The sequence below is a fragment of the Tachysurus fulvidraco genome, chromosome 15, assembly GCF_022655615.1.
Source record: "Tachysurus fulvidraco isolate hzauxx_2018 chromosome 15, HZAU_PFXX_2.0, whole genome shotgun sequence".
NCBI lineage: Eukaryota > Metazoa > Chordata > Actinopteri > Siluriformes > Bagridae > Tachysurus > Tachysurus fulvidraco.
The window spans coordinates 3,656,687-3,676,184 of NC_062532.1; the positions used below are offsets into that span (position 1 = coordinate 3,656,687).

A 19,498-nucleotide genomic window follows, 5' to 3' on the forward strand; every position below is an offset into this window, starting at 1 on the left:
AGATGGGACTAGGCAGAGTTTTGTGTTACTTTACTCTAGCAATCTGCATTCAATGTAAGTATTATTTATTACATAATTTAAAAAATATTTGTAAGTAATTTTTAATGTTAATTCCTACTTTTGAATATTCTTCTATTTCAGATTCCTGCAGTCAGACACTGATCGAGTCTGATCCAGTGACCATCAAACCTGATCAGTCTCATAAACTGACCTGCACAGCATCTGGATTTACCTTTAGTAGCTATTACATGGCTTGGATCAGACAGGTGCCTGGAAAAGGACTGGAATTTCTTGCAACTATCCACGGCAGTACCATATATTACTCTAATGCTGTTAAGGGCCGCTTCACCATCTCCAGAGATGACAGTAAGATGCAGGTGTATCTGCAGATGAACAACTTGAGGACAGAAGACACTGCAATTTATTACTGCGCCCGTGAACCACAGTGATACTTCCCCTTAGACATCAGTACAAAAACACAGACTTATAGTCCGAGCTTGCATTACTGAAACAACTGAAGGAGGCAGCAGAGCTCAACAAATAAAGTGAAAAAAAAGTGAATCCACAAACTGCATTCTGTATGAGACTCATTCAGTATCAGTCATTATCAGACAAATATCTACATTTTCTCTTCTTTTTCACTCTTTCCATAATGTGTGATTAGTTATTTGGGTTGTTAAACACAGGTTGCACAAATAAATCACTATAATTTATGTAACTACATCCTCCTGTGGTTGTGAGGTTTCTCAGGAACATGACAAGATGTATTTTATAATGCTGTTATAATGTAAGGTTCTAAATTAAACAGAATTATAAATGAATAGAAATAAAGGGTCCTTTTCTGAATGGATAAAAATTTCTGTAATTTCTTATTAGAGATTCACCTGAAAACACCTGATAGTGTATAAACTTACTCATTAACAACTGCCTTAAGCTTCTTATTGTTTCAGACATACAGTAAACTCAAGCTGCAGATGAGGATGTTTAAAAAGATGAGGCGGTTTTCTCATTTATATTTATGTACATATAAGAATTTATCCCTTGTTTACCCTAAGATAAGGAGTGTCTCTATGCATCCCTACTGCTGCTGCTGCTGGCAGCCGTACACTGTAAGTGTTTTTACATTGGACATGTAATAGTTTTGGTTCCTTAAAGCTTTTTGATTTTTGTTAAAATATGTCCTCAGTTGTGGGTGTTGTTGTGATGCTGTGCAGTTTTGTGCTGTGTGAATGAGTAGGTCACAAGGGGGCACTGAGGGTATGGGTTAATTAAGTAAACGCGTTTGCGTTAATTGGTTTGTCCTAAAGAAGTTACGGTTTCCTTTTTTATGTTGTTGAACTGTCTGACCGTGAGACTGATCTGAAGACGGTGAAAAATAAATATGCCTAGAAAGGCTAAAGGCAACCTGTCTCTGTCATCCATTTGCCATCCGAATACAACGCTAGCTGCAACAGTGCTATAGCACAACTCAACAGGTTATGGGCCCAGGAGTTGTTCGTAAAAGTTTGTTGTTTTCCATCGTTTACAAAGTCGCGACGGACAGCGTGCTAACATGGCGGAACAACGGAGGATGCACAGTTTGCCTCGACTGATGTTCAATGGAGATGAGACTAAGTATGAACTTTGGGAAACCAAAATGTTGGGACATTTTCATTTATAAGGATTAAAAGACACAGTGTTAAATGAACCGCAGTCGGAAGCTGAGATAGCAGCGGATGCAAAGAAAAAAGCTGACGCATATGCTGAATTGATTTTACTGTTAGATGACAAAAGCCTCTCGTTAGTTATGAGAGATGCGCCCAACAATGGAAGAAAAGCTCTGGAAATACTGAGAGGGTATTACGCAGGGAAGGGAAAGCCCCGCATAATCAGCTTGTACACTATGTTGACGTCGCTACAAAAAGCAAACGATGAGAGTGTAATGGACTATATCATCAGAGCAGAGATCACCATCACAGCACTGCGTAACGCAGGTGAAACGTTAGGAGATGGACTACTATTGGCTATGGTCTTAAAGGGATTACCGGAGAGTTTTAAGCCATTTGCAATACACGTGGCACATACAGATGCTAAAATCACGTTTGCTGAGTTCAAGACTAAACTATGTAATTTTGAAGAAACAGAAAAGATAAAAGCATTTGAGTCGAGCGACAGTGTGATGAAGATTCAAGGAAAAGCTGGACGACGACCTGCAAAGACGAGCGCACGTGACTGGAGCAAAGACGACGCCGAGATAGTATGCTTCAAGTGCGGTACCAAAGGTCACCGAGCTAGAGAAATGACTGTGAAAAATTAGGTATACAAGCCTACAGTGATGCTGACTGGGCAGCTGATACCAGTGACAGACGCAGTACTACCGGTTACTGTGTCAGTTTAAGCCAAAACAGTTCTCTAGTATCATGGAAAACCAGAAAGCAGCCAACTGTGGCACTTTCTACATGTGAAGCAGAATACATGGCACTTGCTTCAACCATACAAGAGTGTTTATACCTAGAACAGTTACTGGGAGGTATAGATAACTACAAGTACACACAAACTATAGTACATGAGGACAATCAGGGAACAATTGCTCTTGCCAAAAACCCTGTAAACAGACGGAGATGTAAACACAAACATAAAGTACCACTTTATCAGGTCTATTGTAAGTAAGGGAAGGATAACTTTGATGTACTGTTCCACTGATAACATGATTGCTGATGTAATGACCAAACCTGTAAATAAGTTAAAACTGGATAGGTTTGCAGGTGCTCTTTTTGGAGATTGATGTGTGTATGACAAGGGTCCATATTCATTCTATTTTTTTGTTTTTGTTTATAAACACAACCTGAGTACAAGTGGGGGTGTTAAAATATCACATAAAATACAACTCAACACTTTTACATCATTAAAATAACTTTTCTTTAACAGGTGTTCACAGTGTTGAGCTGATGCAGACCGGATCCACAGTATTAACTCCTGGTCAGTCACTGACTCTGACCTGTAAAGTGTCTGGATATTCAGTAACTGATAACAGCTACTGTACACACTGGATACTACAACCTGCAGGAAAAACTCTGCAATGGATCGGAGAGATATGTGGTGATGGTAACACTTACTACAGTGAGAAACTGAAAAGCAGGTTTCAGGCTTCCAGAGTCACGTCCAGCAGCACAGTGACATTAACAGGACAGAACATGCAGACTGAAGACACAGCTGTGTATTACTGCGCTCGTGAACCGCACAGAGAAAACTACATTTTACTGAGTAACTAATCCCCATATTACAAATATTTCAGCATAGACACCAACACTGGCATTAATAAAAATAAATATATAAAAGTTTACTTAGGAATAATAGTCTCTTTTTTAACTAGTTGAAATGAAATGTGTCTGCAAAAGACATTTATTATAAAGAACAACATCCATTCACACTCAGCACTCAGGCTTTAACTCTTCATCCTGAATGAACAAAAATCATCCAAAAACTCCTCAATCTATATCTAATAATTAATAAGAATCCCATGTAATAAAATGTGAAATATGAACATTGTATATTTTGATTACATATTTTTTGGTAATGTACCAATTAAAGTGAAAAAAAAATTTTTTTTCATATAATCTCACCAAATTATTTTTTGTTAATTGATCATTGGAAAACCAGAATTAGCTAAAATGTTAACTATTTGTGTAAAGCTGCTTTGAGACAAAGTCCATTGTTAAATGCATTAAAGAATTGTGCTGAAATGACAGATTGAGAAATATGGAAGCAGATGTTCTGAAAGCTAGAAAAAGAGCTCAGTGCCATGATAATTGAGTATAATTGAATAATGATTTCAAAATTAGCAGATTAGTTAAACTAAATATTTTCTCTTTGTTTACTTGTTTACTACATTGAGACTAAGATTTCTGGTTTGGGAAAATGACAGTATTTGATAAAAAGGCAGCTTTCCATTATAAATTCAGAGCAGATGAATCTCCTCCTCATGATTTAAATACATTTCAGATACATTCTCCTCCCATCATCAGCAGATAAACAAATCCAAGTGTCAGAGCTGGATCTCACTCTATTTATATGATGTGATGGTGTCTGTTAAACTTTGGAGAACAGAGAAGACTCCAGTCCAAACAACACACACCATGTTCTCTACATCTCTACTGCTCCTGCTGGCAGCTGCTTCTTGTGAGTGCTTTATCAAATTCATTCATTTACTAGATGAAGAATAAAGGTGCAGCATATATTGTGTGAGATATCACCATGTGTTTTCCTCCACAGATGTGCATGGTGAGGAACTGACTCAGCCTGCTTCCATGACAGTCCAGCCAGGCCAGAGTCTCTCCATCCAGTGCAAGGTTTCATATTCAGTTACAAGCTATGTTACAGCTTGGATTCGACAACCTGCAGGAAAAGCTCTGGAGTGGATTGGACGCATCTGGAGTGATGGGGGTACAGTTTACAGTGAGAAACTGAAAAATAAGTTCAGCATCTCCAGAGACACTTCTACTAACACAATAACAATTGGAGGACAGAACATGCAGACTGAAGACACAGCTGTGTATTACTGCGCTCGTTACACACAGTGAGACAGAATAGTGGATTCCTCTTACAAAAACCTTATGAGACATGTTACAGACATCCTCTCAGTGTAACTAATAAATCATCTCAGTCACACTTTCACTTTCTTCCACTGGAATGAAGTCAGAATCGTTTGCAGCATTTTAAAACACAGTCACACAAAGTCATTTTTAAATAAAAAAGAAAACATTATTGAAAGAGTCTTCATTCTGAACCATTATTAATCCCTTCATTTTACAGGATTTTTAACCAGCAGTTGGAATCAGTGTTTAATGAGTGGATTCAGGAATAATACAGCATGTTTCCAGCAGTGTGTTGTGTTTAACACACAGTCTGTTCTCATAGTCTGAGCTTCAATAACTGAAACAACTGAAGGAGGCAGCAGAGCTCAACAAATAAAGTGAAAAAAAGTGAATCCACAAACTGCATTCTGTATGAGACTCATTCAGTATCAGTCATTATCAGACAAATATCTACATTTTCTCTTCTTTTTCACTCTTTCCATAATGTGTGATTAGTTATTTGGGTTGTTAAACACAGGATTGGACAAATATATAATTTATATAACTACATCCTCCTGTGGTTGTGAGGTTTCTCAGTAACATGACAAGATGTATTTTATAATGCTGTTATAATGTAAGGTTATAAATTAAACAGAATGATAAATGAATATTATGAATATTCACTTTATGTCTTATTATGGGTTTAAGTAAACACTAATAATTTAATCAAATAACTAGCTTGAAACTTTTTGTGATCATAAAGACAATTATAATCATATCACTATCCTTAACTTTATAGACCTTTGTGGCTTTGACTAATAAAAATCACAACACAAATGAGAATTTGTTTGAACATATATGAGAAAGTGTGAAAGATGTATTTTAGTGTGAGTGTAACAAAAATATATATATCCCACAAATTATCCCAAAACATTTCAAGCTAGTTATTTGTTTATGTTAATATTGTTGATTTAAATCCATATTACTTGACTTGACCTGACGATTATTATATCTCTAAAGACTATTATGATCACATCACTTACCTGAACTTTATATACTGTAGAGTCTTTGTCTAATAATAATCACATCAACAAATTTGAATTTGTTTAAACGTGTGAGAAATTGTGTACCAGACAACAAGCTGGAAAAGCTCTAGAATGGATTGGGGTTATCTGGTATGATGCCAGTAAAACAATATACACAAACACATTAAAGGACATTTGGAAATAACCAGACACAACTCCTAAAACCATGGTGTATCTGCAGCTGACTGGCTTTAGTGTCCAGGATTCTGCTGTTTATTACTGTGCTAGAAACCATAGTGGTACAAACATGTTAATCAATTGTCCAAAATCCCAGATGTGGTCAAAGAGAAAAGGATATTCAATGTAGAGTCCATTTTCACAAGATCTGCAGGTGGCGCTACAGCTTAACAAATATACTGTAACATTGTAGGTTCCTTAAAGTACAACATATTCTCATATCCTCAGTCAGATCTAGATACTCCACAATTTCTATGTATTTCTGTGACACAGTGAAAACTGAGACTGTCTCTTATAGTCATATTCTTACAGAGGAACCAAAAGGGAAATAAATAACATTTACAGAAAAATGTCTTTAATTAGTGATTATTGAACACATACATTTCACAAAAGTTCCATAAAATTAACTGTAACATTAAACGTAAATAGAGTTCACCATATTCTTCTTTAATAAATAAATAAATAGTCACCGTTCACAGACTGCTGCTGTATAAGAGGAAACGTGATCACAGTAATCAGTGCCATTGATTATTAGAAAATAATTATCTTCAGGTTTGTAGCAGTAACTTCATGAATTAAATATCTCAACTTTAACTGTGAAGATCTCCTGTAAGATACACGGCTTTGTTATGACTGAGTACAACATGCACTGGATCAGACAGAAACCAGGGAAAGCTCTGGAATGGGTTGGATATGTGAACTCCGTAGTCTAACTACAAGGAGGAGAAGTGAGGATCTGGGTTCAGGTTCAGATCAAACCATGTTCTCTACACTTCTACTCTTGCTGTTAACAGCTACATCTGGTAAGTGTGTGGAGAATTTTGGAAAGATGCAGATCATTGTGTACATTTTCCTGTTTGATAGAATGCACCTGAATAATGGCATGATTGTTGTTCACAGGTATTAAATGTATTGAACTGGTTCAGCCTGCAGTCATACTGGTTAAGCCTGTTTCGGGTCGCCGTGCCGTCCACAGCACGGAAGACAAAATGACCACTAGGGGATGAGCCAGAAACAGTTCGTTGTAGCCAGCTTCGTTGTAGCGTTTCAGCATTAAATCCTCTAAATACACGGTTAAACTTATTTTTCTAGTAAAGCTTAGACTCTCAAGATTTTTTTAAGCCCACACACAAAGCATAATATGATTTATAGCCGTCATACTATTTGAAACAAAATCGGTGGTGAACTGAACTAGGCGGCGCTAGACCAGTTGTTCCCTTACCTTTAGACGCTTCCCTTTCTTCACTGGGGTAATATTTTCCAAAACAAATGGTTCACAAAAATCCCCAAAGGTCCAAGGAACTGGAATCTGTAAGCCTTTTAATCCAAAACGCTTTGGTCGCCTCGCAAATATTCCGTTTGTGACCGAAAACTGGAAACAGAAGTGCGCCACCATCCGTTGTTTCGGCTCTAACTTCTCATTGGAGGTTTCAAAAATTACACTGTTGCGTCAGATTTGTAGTCCAGGGCCTAACGAATCAAACAAGCCCTCACTTGAGCCAATCGGCGCTTGTATTGCAGAGATAGACGGCTGAGAAGCCAATGATGTCTCTCCATCCTATGTGGGAACCCTCCCTTTGACTGACAATTGCTCCTTCCAATAGCAATGAAATGGGCCGGGACCTTTACAGCTCTTTAGCCAATAAGGAGACGATTCCAACGGTATGCAACATGACACGTCTCCGAGGCCTCAGGCTGCGCAGAAATGGATGCGCACTGGATTTATTGCGCTATTCTCGACTTTTTCACACTCCCACAGCTCAGGGTGTCAGATTACAGGCCTTTTTTTCACAGCAGACTTCTAGACAGAGAGGCTCTGTTTGTTTTAGGCCTTTTAAACTGAGCATGCAGTATTTTAATTCAAAGTTATACAGTAAACAAGTAAACAAGCAAAACATGACCGGACGGACATGTCCGTAGAAAAATATTTTTATTGAAGCCATTTTTGAGTCTTTTGACTTGTTTTTTTTTTGGTGAAAGCCAAGACATGTGGCTCTGACCCTCAGTGGTTATTTGGTTCCTAACATGTTCCAGAGAAATAAGATTAATCAGTTTATCAGGTAAACAACTCAGGCGGAAATCAAAACCTTCCATTCTAGCCTCTGTACCTTTGTGGCAGTAAGGCCTAGAATCAATCTGACACTTGTATCTGAAACTAGAGAATCTTTCCAATGAGACCAGGCTCACCCCTGTGTGTTAAAGTATGTGGGAGCTGTACCACTTTTTGTTGGGTAGGTCATGTAGGCGAAAAACCTGCAATAGGGCGCGAGAGCCACCAAGGAACATTTTTCACTGTGATTATTGACACCTGTAGAAGACCAGCATAACAATATGCAAATGAATATGTAAAATGTTCCCCTTACAGCTACATATAGAGAAATATCAGCCACGGTCACTGTGGGCTCTGGAGAGTTTAGCACTGCTTTTAGTTATACGATGTTCCTTCCAGTTCTGCTGCTGCTGGCAGCTTCATCCTGTGAGTTTCACTTCACTAATGATCTCAGAGCTGCTAGTAAATGCCTGCAGTTATAACCTACTGTACATAGATTTTTGACTGGAATTGTGACATGTCTTTTTTTCAGATGTGGAATGTGCAGTAGAGCTCACTCAGGACACCTCAGTGATGTTAAAGCCTGGAGATTCTTTAATCCTCAGCTGTAAAGTATCCGGTTACTCAGTTACTGATAGCAGCTACGTCACAGCTTGGATCCGACATCCTACAGGGAAATCTCTGGAATGGATAAACAACATTTGGGGGGGTGGAGGCATGTATCATAAAGAGTCTCTAAAAAGCAAGTTCAGTATTTCTAAAGATGCCTCCAGCAGCATGGTGACACTGAGAGGACAGAACATGCAGACTGAAGACACAGCTGTGTATTACTGCGCTCGTGTAACACACAGTGACACAACAAGCTGCAGTGCTGAATTTAGAAACACAGAGTCTGTCGAGGCTACAAACTCCTGGAATTAAAAATGCCCTTTAGGGGGCAGCAGCTGCTTGTTTTCAAGAATGATTCATAAAACTATGAAATCTAACAGCTGAAGTGTGTTTATGCAAATTCACCCTGTTATAATACAAAAACATCCTCTTGCTCACCCGAAGTTCAGATTCAGACGTGTTCATATTCCGGTTCTTTAAATGACTCTGTAAATAAACTGCAGCTCATTTTCCCCGTCTGCGTCTGCAGGTTTTATGTGTTCAGGAGTCCAGAAGAGAACAAATGTCTGTGTTCTTATTAATAGAGAACAAAACTACTGGAATTAGAGGTGTAAGGATATATATACTGTAACTAATCATATAATCATTCAGTATCACGAGACAATAATCAGGGTAATGTATTCAGTCACTCGGTCATCATTAGGAAGTGTTTTATTGGGTCAGAGTCCAGGCTCCAGAGTCCATCCCAGGAACACTGAGCGTACATTCTGGTCATGTTACACATTCACACACTCATTCACACTGAGGGGCAATTTAGAGAAGACGAGTCACCCGCTTCACTCCTGATTCCATTTCTTGAAGCAGATTATTTTAGACTTATGATTTAAGAAAGAAGAAGAAGAAAGAATAGTTTCAACGTCTAGCTGTTGTGATATTAGATTTCAGCTTTCTCTTCTGCTCACTAGAGATTACAAATCTTCTGTAGGATTTAAAAACACCTAGGATTTAAAAACATCTAGAATCTTCTCAGCTCTTTCAATCTGGATTCGTCAGATAAATAGGATTTCAGCCTATACCAGAATGAACTTCATGTTCGGCTACACGGTTTGATCATAATGTTCAGTGTAGTTCAGGAAAGTGTTAATTACATCACAACACGTTGATATCATTATTAATAATAACAAACAGCTGAATTATTTTCCACATTAAATTGATATGGAGATGAAACGGGGTGTGAGTGTGATTAACAGCTGCAGAGCTGCACTCAACACAGCAATGTTTTGTATGAAACACATGATGTTTTTATATCTCTAGTGGGTGTGTCATGCAAACCAAATCCTGTGTTTGAACCATTTATGCTGAAACATTCAGCCCAACAACATAGCAGCAGTTTGTGTTCATTTACAGCAGCAGGAATCATTTTAATTCTTTGAGATGGGACTAGGCAGAGTTTTGTGTTACTTTACTCTAATAATCTTCATTCAGCGTTAGTATTAATTATTACATCATTAAAAAAATATTTAGTTTTGTTCTATTTCCAATGTTAATTTCTACCTTTGAATATTCTTCTATTTCAGATTCCTGCAGTCAGACACTGATCGAGTCTGATCCAGTGATCATCAAACCTGATCAGTCTCATAAACTGACCTGCACAGCATCTGGATTTAACTTTGGTGGCTCAGAAATGGCTTGGATCAGACAGGCGCCTGGAAAAGGACTGGAATGGGTTGCATGGATCTCAAGTGGCAGTGGTAGCATATATTACTCCAGTGCTGTTAAGGGCCGCTTCACCATCTCCAGAGACAACAGTAAGATGCAGGTGTATCTGCAGATGAACAACATGAGGACAGAAGACACTGCAGTTTATTACTGCGCCCGTGAACCACAGTGATACTTCCCCTTAGACATCAGTACAAAAACACAGACTTACTGTACTATAGACACATGACAATGTCTGGACATTTACACTGATAAAAGATTATTAATTTACTTCTCAACTTATTTAGATTCATGTGAAAAAGAATGTGCACCCTCTTGAATTTTGGGTTTAATTCTTAAGTTATACTACAATTTATCTAGTCTTTAGCAGTTCTTCAGATTGGATAATAAAACCTCCGCGGAACAAGAAAACATGATATTTCTCACCATTTCATTATTTATTTAACACAAATGAAGCTAATATGAAGCTAATATGAGAAGCCATGTGTGAAAACTAAGTACAGCCTCACTGCTTCCACAGGAATCAAGAGGGTAAGTAGCAGCCAGGTGCTGTTAATATAATGCAAGTGAATAATTGATCAATAGCAAATGTCATTTATAATATCTCTATAAAAACAGAAGTTTGTTCAGTTTGCTTTTCTGTAGCATTCAGGTGTGTGTTAAAATAACAGCAAGAATGAAAAACGTTATCTTAGAGAATCTGTCCATCAATTTGGAAAGGATTATATGGTCATTTCTAAAAAGAAAATTTATTATTATAGAATTCAATAGTGTGTACTTCCTAAGTAACATGACTGTATAACATCACACAAACAAGTGTTTTATAACTTGTATAACACGCTCATTAGCATGAACTACTAAACATGCATAAATACACACAGTTCAGAAAGAAAAACTCCAGTCATTCTTTATGTTCATGATGGCAGTTTAATGATGAAAATCAATTATCAATCAATTATCGCATGAACATGTTTACAACTCCAAAGAGAAAGCACTGAGTTATAAACCCACACATCCTCCTTTAAATACATTTCAGATACATTCTCCTCCCATCATCAGCAGATAAACAAATCCAAGTGTCAGAGCTGGATCTCACTCTATTTATATGATGTGATGGTGTCTGTTAAACTTTGGAGAACAGAGAAGACTCCAGTCCAAACAACACACACCATGTTCTCTACATCTCTACTGCTCCTGCTGGCAGCTGCTTCTTGTGAGTGCTTTATCAAATTCATTCATTTACTAGATGAAGAATAAAGGTGCAGCATATATTGTGTGAGATATCACCATGTGTTTTCCTCCACAGATGTGCATGGTGAGGAACTGACTCAGCCTGCTTCCATGACAGTCCAGCCAGGTCAGAGTCTCTCCATCCAGTGCAAGGTTTCATATTCAGTTACGAGCTACAATACAGCTTGGATTCGACAACCTGCAGGAAAAGGTCTGGAGTGGATTGGAATAATCTGGACTGGTGGGAGTACAACTTACAGTGAGAAACTGAAAAATAAATTCAGCATCTCCAGAGACACTTCTACTAACACAATAACAATTGGAGGACAGAACATGCAGACTGAAGACACAGCTGTGTATTACTGCGCTCGAAGACCACAGTGAGAGGAATAAACAACATCCCTGTACAAAAACTCCAAGTACAGTGAAACCATGCTAGCTCCAAACATCCTCCTTCATTAAAAAATAAATAATAATGATAACAATTCTGACTGGAGCATCAGAGCATCATGGACAATTTGACAGTCGATATCTGATTACAAAGGGAATTGATTAGGTTCATGTACATTTCACTCTGATACACAGCTATCAATATCTGACATTCACTCTGTGAGGAAATCACACCTACAGTAAGGCTTTACAAATTTTCAGGCAGACTGACTGTTGATCTCACTCATTACACAAGAGTTTTACATGAACGTATCCTAACCCAGATTACACAGAAATTATATAATCATTTCCAAGCATGGTTTCTTAACACTGAGGTGTTTTTTCTTCCCCAAATTCTCCTCCACCTGCCCCTGATAAGATTTCCCAGACCACAACACAACCATTTTTTTTTTCCTGTCACATTTCACATATTCTGAAATAAAACAATAAATAATTACAGACAAAAACGGATGGAACAATTCTAAACATCAGAACAGTAGTGCAAGTAATTTTCCATTTTTACTCAACCTTTGGTCTTTATCTGTATCCTGTATATTTAAACTGCAGCCACATTAGAAATGTTTGAACATTATGCTGTTCTTTAAGCTTTAAGGCCTGTGATGGTCGCTCTTTCTTTATTCACACAACATCTAAGCAACATGTTGAGGTTCAAAGGACTGACAGTGTGTCATAAATATGAGAACATGTTCTCCTGGGATTTACATCACAGTCATAAACACTAACTACAACATTCTAATTCTTATTAAGAGCTCCATTATATCAGCATCTACTTAATCCACACTGTTTCATTAACTACATGATAAGATTTAATATTTTGTGATTGTGCTGTTTTCACATTTGTAGGAAATGCCTCATGTCTTCCGAAAGCCTAAACACTGTCATGCAAATCAAACCCCTTCATAAATGATTAGAGGTGTTCTCAGGAGAAGTGAGGATCTGGGTTCAGGTTCAGATCAAACCATGTTCTCTACACTTCTACTCTTGCTGTTAACAGCTACATCTGGTAAGTGTGTGGAGAATTTTGGAAAGATGCAGATCATTGTGTACATTTTCCTGTTTTATAGAATGCACCTGAATAATGGCATGATTGTTGTTCACAGGTATTAAATGTATTGAACTGGTTCAGCCTGCAGTCATGCTGGTTAAGCCTGGAGAATCATTTTCAGTCCCCTGTAAGATCACTGGATACTCAGCCACTAGTCAATGTAGTAACTGGATACGACAATCAGGACAAAAACTGGAATGGATCGGCTGGTACTGCAGCTCCAGTAATACTGGCAGCAGCGATTCACTAAAGAACAAGATCCGTTTCTCAGCTGATGCCTCCACCAACACTGTGACTTTACATGGGCAACAATTTCAGACTGAAGACACAGCTGTGTATTACTGTGCACGAGAGCCACAGTTGTTCAGATTACTGCTGAGGCTGTACAAAAACCAGGGTCATGCTGTGTTGAGCTCCCTTTAGTCTGCATTTGGTCATGTCCTGTGATGAACATTAGACAAAGACCTGACTGAAGACTGAACATTGAATTTTAGACCTAGGGTTAGCTTGATTTAACAGGAAAAAAAATAAATAAATAAAACCTTTGAAATTGTATATATTCAAACACAGACAGTATCAATCCTGCACAAGTGACACATAACATGTTACCTAACTCACAGTCATTTAACCAACTTTATTGCAGATAATGTGGACTTTCTGTGGTCAGATTTTGGCATTGTTTAGTAGAAATAAATCTAAAAACTACAGGTTTTCCTTTACTGAAATATATTTCGCTTTAGCAGGTCCCTCGAGATCAAGAAAAGTTTTACCATTTCAAGATTTCATACTGATTGTGGTGCAGAAACAGATATGAATAAAAAATAAGAATTTTAGATGTATTATAGCATGAACATTGTGGATAGAAGTGAATTTTCCAAATACAATATCATGTTATTGGGATTATAAAGTTTCTTTAGAAGACTTTTGTCAAAGAAAATAGTTTTCATCCCTTATAACACCCACACATCCTCCATCAGATGAATCTCCTCCTCATGATTTAAATATTAAACCTGGAGAAACTCTGAGTCTTTCCTGTAAAGGATCTGGGTTTAACTTTGGTGATTATGGCATGCAATGGATCAGACAACAAGCTGGAAAAGCTCTGGAATGGATTGGGGTTATCTGGTATGATGCCAGTAAAACAATATACACCAAAGACATTGAGGGATGTTTGGAAATTACCAGAGACAACTCCAAAAACATGGTGTATCTGCAGCTGACAGGTTTGAGTGCTCAGTATTCTGCTGTTTATTACTGTTATTACTGTTACATTACTGTGCTAGAAACCACAGTGGTACAAACATGTTAATCAATCGTCTAAAATCCCAGATGTGGTCAAAGAGAAAAGTGCTTTCAATATACGAGGCATTTTCACAAGATCTGCAGGTGGCGCTACAGTTCAACAAATTTACTGTAACATTGTAGGTTTCTTTAAAGTACAACATATTCTCATATCCTCAGTCAGATCTAGATACTCCACAATTTCTATGTAATTCTGTGACACAATGAACACTGAGATTGTCTCTTATAGTCATATTCTTACAGAGGAACCAAAAGGGAAATAAATAAGATTTTCAGAAAAATGTTTGACTTAGAAACCAGGGAAAGCTCTGGAATGGGTTGGATATGTGAACTCCGTAGTCTAACTGTACCTCTGTACTGTAAGTTTGGCTTTAACAGCTTCAGCCATGTTCATATTCACCTTCTCATAACAGAAAGCAGGAAATTTGCAGACGAGAATCATTTCTGTGTTAATGTAATTGTCTAGAGTGCAGTCTACACATGACTGATAACGACATAAAGGATCGTTTATCTAATTATTATCATTTTCATGGATCATGGTGGAGATTCAGATTAATTTGAGTGAACTGGAAATAGATCGGATTTCAATCTGACCTTCACAGGAAGCGTTAATTACATCACAACACGTTCATATCATTATTAATAATAACAAACAGCTGAATTATTTTCCACATTAAATTGATATGGAGATGAAACGGGGTGTGAGTGTGATTAACAGCTGCAGAGCTGCACTCAACACAGCCTCTCTGTAATGTTTATGCAAATCTGCATCTCCTCTTGTAATATTAGCAGCGTTCTGATCTAGAGAGGAAACACTTCTCATTAGTCTTCCTTCAACACAAACATGTTTGCTTCAGCTCCACTGCTGCTGCTGGCTCTCGCCCCCTGTGAGTGTTTGCATTGAAGCTTTATTATTTCATCTGATCCTTTCAGTTCGACATGTCCACCTTTTCTTTTTCTCTTTTTACAGATGTGTTCTGTGCTACTGAGCTCATCCAGCCAGACTCACTGCTTATAAAGCCAGGAGAGACTTTAACCATCACCTGTAAAGTGTCTGGAGCTTCTATCACTGATAGCAGCCACTATGGAACAGCTTGGATTCGGCAACCTGCAGGAAAAGCTTTAGAATGGATCAACAATATTTATTATGATGGGAGTATTCAAAAGAAAGATTCACTTAAAGACAAGTTTGTGGTCTCTCGAGACACTTCCAGTAACTCTGTGACCTTACGGGGACAGAACATGCAGACTGAAGACACAGCTGTGTATTACTGCGCTCGTTATCCACACAGTGACACAACAAGCTGCAGTGCTGCACAAAAACCTCATCACAATTCACTTCTTTAATTAAATAACAACTACATTTTACTGAGTAACTAATCCCCATATTACAATTATTTCAGCATAGACACCAACACTGGCATTAATAAAATAAATACATAAAACTTTACTTAGGAATAATAGTCTCTTTTTTAACCAGTTGAAATGAAATGTGTCTGCAAAAGACATTTATTATAAAGAACAACATCCATTCAAACTCAGCACTCAGGCTTTAACTCTTCATCCTGAATGAACAAAAACCATCCAAAAACTCCTCAAACTATATCTAATAATTAATAAGAATCCCATGCAATTAAATGTGAAATATGAACATTGTATAATTTGATTACGTATTTTTTGGTAATGTACCAATGAATAGGAAAAAAACAAACACAAAGTTTTTATCATCTCACCAAATGAGTTTTATTAAATGATCATTGGAAAACCAGAATTAGCTAAAATGTAAACTTTAAATATTTTTATTTCATGTTTCTGTACTTGTGTAAAGCTGCTATGAGACGATGTCAATTGTTAAATGCATTACAGAAATAAATTGAGTTGAACTGACAGATTGAGAAATATGGAAGCTAATGTTCACAAAGAGAGAAAAAGAGCTCAGTGCCATAATCATTGAGACTAATATTGATTTCCCAATTAACTGATTATTTAAACCAAATGATTTACTATGTTACTGCTGATACTGTATCTGAGTGTTTTCTCTCTTTTAAACCTTGCTGATAAAAATGATCCATTACTGAATTCCTATTTACTTTATTTTCATTGCTGGTCCATGTGAATTTTTTTTAATTGACAGCCAGGACATTTGAAACTTTTACTCATTTTAGGTTTGTATCATCTGACACCAGGTCTTTTTGCCACTAGAGGGCAGTCTGTACAAACTCCACCATCTCTATCTGTTTCCTTCTGCACATTTAGACAATCTCTCTTTTCACATTCTGCTCTGACTGCATCCAGCATCATGACACTCGGATTAAACTCAGTTACATAAAATGTCTGTGGTGACCTGTTTAGTGTTGATCAGTAAATAAGGCTCTTTATTATGGAAAACCTGATTTCATGGAAAATTCAAGTGCAGTTGATCGAGTGAAACGAATGATTGTGTAATTTTATACAAACAAAAGCCAGATTAAACATTTGATTGATTTAGATCTTGTACGTATCAATCAAAGGGTCCTCAAGCATACATAATAACTATGTTAAAATTAATTTGTGTTCCTTGTTTACTTCCTTGAAACTTTAAGATTTCTGGTTTGGGAAAGTGACAATATTTGATGAAAAGGCTGCTGTTCCATTATAAATTCAGATCTGATGAATCTCCTCCTCATGATATAAATACATTTCAGATACATTCTCCTCCCATCATCAGCAGATAAACAAATCCAAGTGTCAGAGCTGGATCTCACTCTATTTATATGATGTGATGGTGTCTGTTAAACTTTGGAGAACAGAGAAGCCTCCAGTCCAAACAACACACACCATGTTCTCTACATCTCTACTGCTCCTGCTGGCAGCTGCTTCTTGTGAGTGCTTTATCAAATTCATTCATTTACTAGATGAAGAATAAAGGTGCAGCATATATTGTGTGAGATATCACCATGTGTTTTCCTCCACAGATGTGCATGGTGAGGAACTGACTCAGCCTGCTTCCATGACAGTCCAGCCAGGCCAGAGTCTCTCCATCCAGTGCAAGGTTTCATATTCAGTTACGAGCTATTATACAGCTTGGATTCGACAACCTGCAGGAAAAGCTCTGGAGTGGATTGGAATCATCTGGAGAGATGGGAGTACAGCTTACAGTGAGAAACTGAAAAATAAGTTCAGCATCTCCAGAGACACTTCTACTAACACAATAACAATTGGAAGACAGAACATGCAGACTGAAGACACAGCTGTGTATTACTGCGCTCGTTACACACACAGTGACACAACAAGCTGCAGTGCTGCACAAAATCCTCATCACAATTCAATTCTTTAATTAAATAACAACTACATTTTACTGAGTAATATTACAAATATTTCAGCATAGACACCAACACTGGCATTAATAAGATAAATAAATAAAAGTTTGTTACGTTAAATTTACAATCTAAACGAAAAATTAATACAATTCCCATGAAATTAAATGTGAAATGTGATCACTGTATAATTTGATCATAAATTTCTGGTAATGTACAAATTAAAAGGAAAAAAACAAACACAACGTTTTTTGATTATCTCACCAAATTATTTTTATTAATTGATCATTGGAAAACCAGAATTAGCTAAAACATATAAACTTTAACATTTTTATTTCATGTTTTAAAATTATCATTGAAACGAATATTGATTTCCCAATTAACTAATTAATAAAAACAAATGATTTACTATGTTACTGCTGATACTGTATCTGAGTGTTTTCTCTCTTTTAAACCTTTCTGATAAAAATGTTCAGTTTCTGAATTCCTACTTTTTTTTTTTTTTTTTTTTTTTGCAGCAGGAACATATACAATTTTGCATATGCACCTGTAGGGGGCAGCAGCTGCTTATTTTTGAGAAGGATTCATGAAACCTAACAGCTGAAGTGTGTTTATGCAAATTCACCCTGTTATAAAAAAAAAAAACAGCCTCTTGCAGTTTGAAGTTTGTGTCACACGACTGAATCAAAGAGCATGATGATGGGGCTGAGGGTCACTCAGTACTACATCTTTGTTATAATGTTAACCAAAGGTACCTGAGACTTCTGTACTGTTTATTTATTCCCTCAGAATATCTTGACTGTGTTGATGATGACCTTTGTTATGTTTTATCTGCTAGGTGTCAATAGTGATGAGATCAGACTGGACCAGTCTCCTGCTGTGGTAAAGAGACCTGGAGAAACTGTGAAGATCTCCTGTAAGATAAACGGATATTCAATGACAAGCCACAACATACACTGGATCAGACAGAAACCAGGGAAAGCTCTGCAATGGCTTGGCTGGATGAGTACAGGCAATAATGATGTAACAAATGCAGAATCTGTAAAGAACCAGCTCACTTTAACAGAAGACGTCTCAGCAAGCACACAGTACTTAGAGGCCAAGAGTCTGAGGACAGAGGACACTGCGGTTTATTACTGCGCCTGAAGTTCTACCGTGACTGAAGCTGAGGAAGCAGCTGTACTAAAACCAGACACACATTGTAACTGAACTAACTGAAGTTGCTTAACTTATAATTGTAACACAGATGAACACGGTTTGATTCTATTTACTGCTCCAATTATCTATAAATATACCTGGATATAACCCTGAAATGGGCGTGGCCTGAACTAATTATCAGGAATGAAAACCTAGATAAACCCTGTTTCTATGCTCCTGGAAACATTTGAAAAAGCCACAGGTAGAAATGGCAGCTCTGTCAGCATGTTGTGTGACATCCCATTCCCAATACACACTGTAATACACTCATCACAGTCTGACTACACATTGTAATACACACATCACAGTCACAATACACACTGTAATACACACATCACAGTCACAATACACACTGTAATACACAGATCACAGTCACAATACAGACTGCAACACACAACCCAGTCTTCCATCCCAGTCATCCCATTCTCAATTTAACTCATTGGACAGATGATTGATTTTTTGGATTCTGCAAAAGTGATTCATATTTAACAACAATATTCTGTGTATTTTAGGAATTCTACAGTTTGACTCACTTATTTTTATGCATTTATGTGTATCAAATAAAATTCAAACCCAAGCAGCAGGAGTGTTAGGGAGCGTTAACTAGTACTACAAAGAGAATGGTTAGTGACCTGACAATGCGAAACTTACAGAAATAGTTTATTCCTCTTGTCTGTTCCTCTGTGGATGTTTTTATATCTCTAGTGGGTGTGTCATGCAAACCAAATCCTGTGTTTGAACCATTTATGCTGAAACATTCAGCCCAACAACATAGCAGCAGTTTG

At 37.3% G+C, this 19,498-nt stretch overlaps 4 gene segments (V, D, J or C); all 4 read left to right on the top strand.

The window, feature by feature from the left end:
• Positions 1–8,212: 8,212 nt before the first annotated feature.
• LOC125138842 lies at positions 8,213–9,584 on the top strand. The segment is given in 3 exon segments: positions 8,213–8,291; positions 8,398–8,725; positions 9,494–9,584. Coding segments are annotated over 3 exon segments (459 nt in total).
• Positions 9,585–12,496: 2,912 nt separating this feature from the next.
• LOC125138420 lies at positions 12,497–13,513 on the top strand. The segment is given in 2 exon segments: positions 12,497–12,876; positions 12,974–13,513. Coding segments are annotated over 2 exon segments (468 nt in total).
• A 1,375-nt stretch (positions 13,514–14,888) lies between these two features.
• LOC125138767 lies at positions 14,889–16,210 on the top strand. The segment is given in 2 exon segments: positions 14,889–15,107; positions 15,191–16,210. Coding segments are annotated over 2 exon segments (420 nt in total).
• Positions 16,211–17,972: 1,762 nt separating this feature from the next.
• LOC125138792 lies at positions 17,973–19,498 on the top strand. The segment is given in 2 exon segments: positions 17,973–18,267; positions 18,355–19,498. Coding segments are annotated over 2 exon segments (366 nt in total).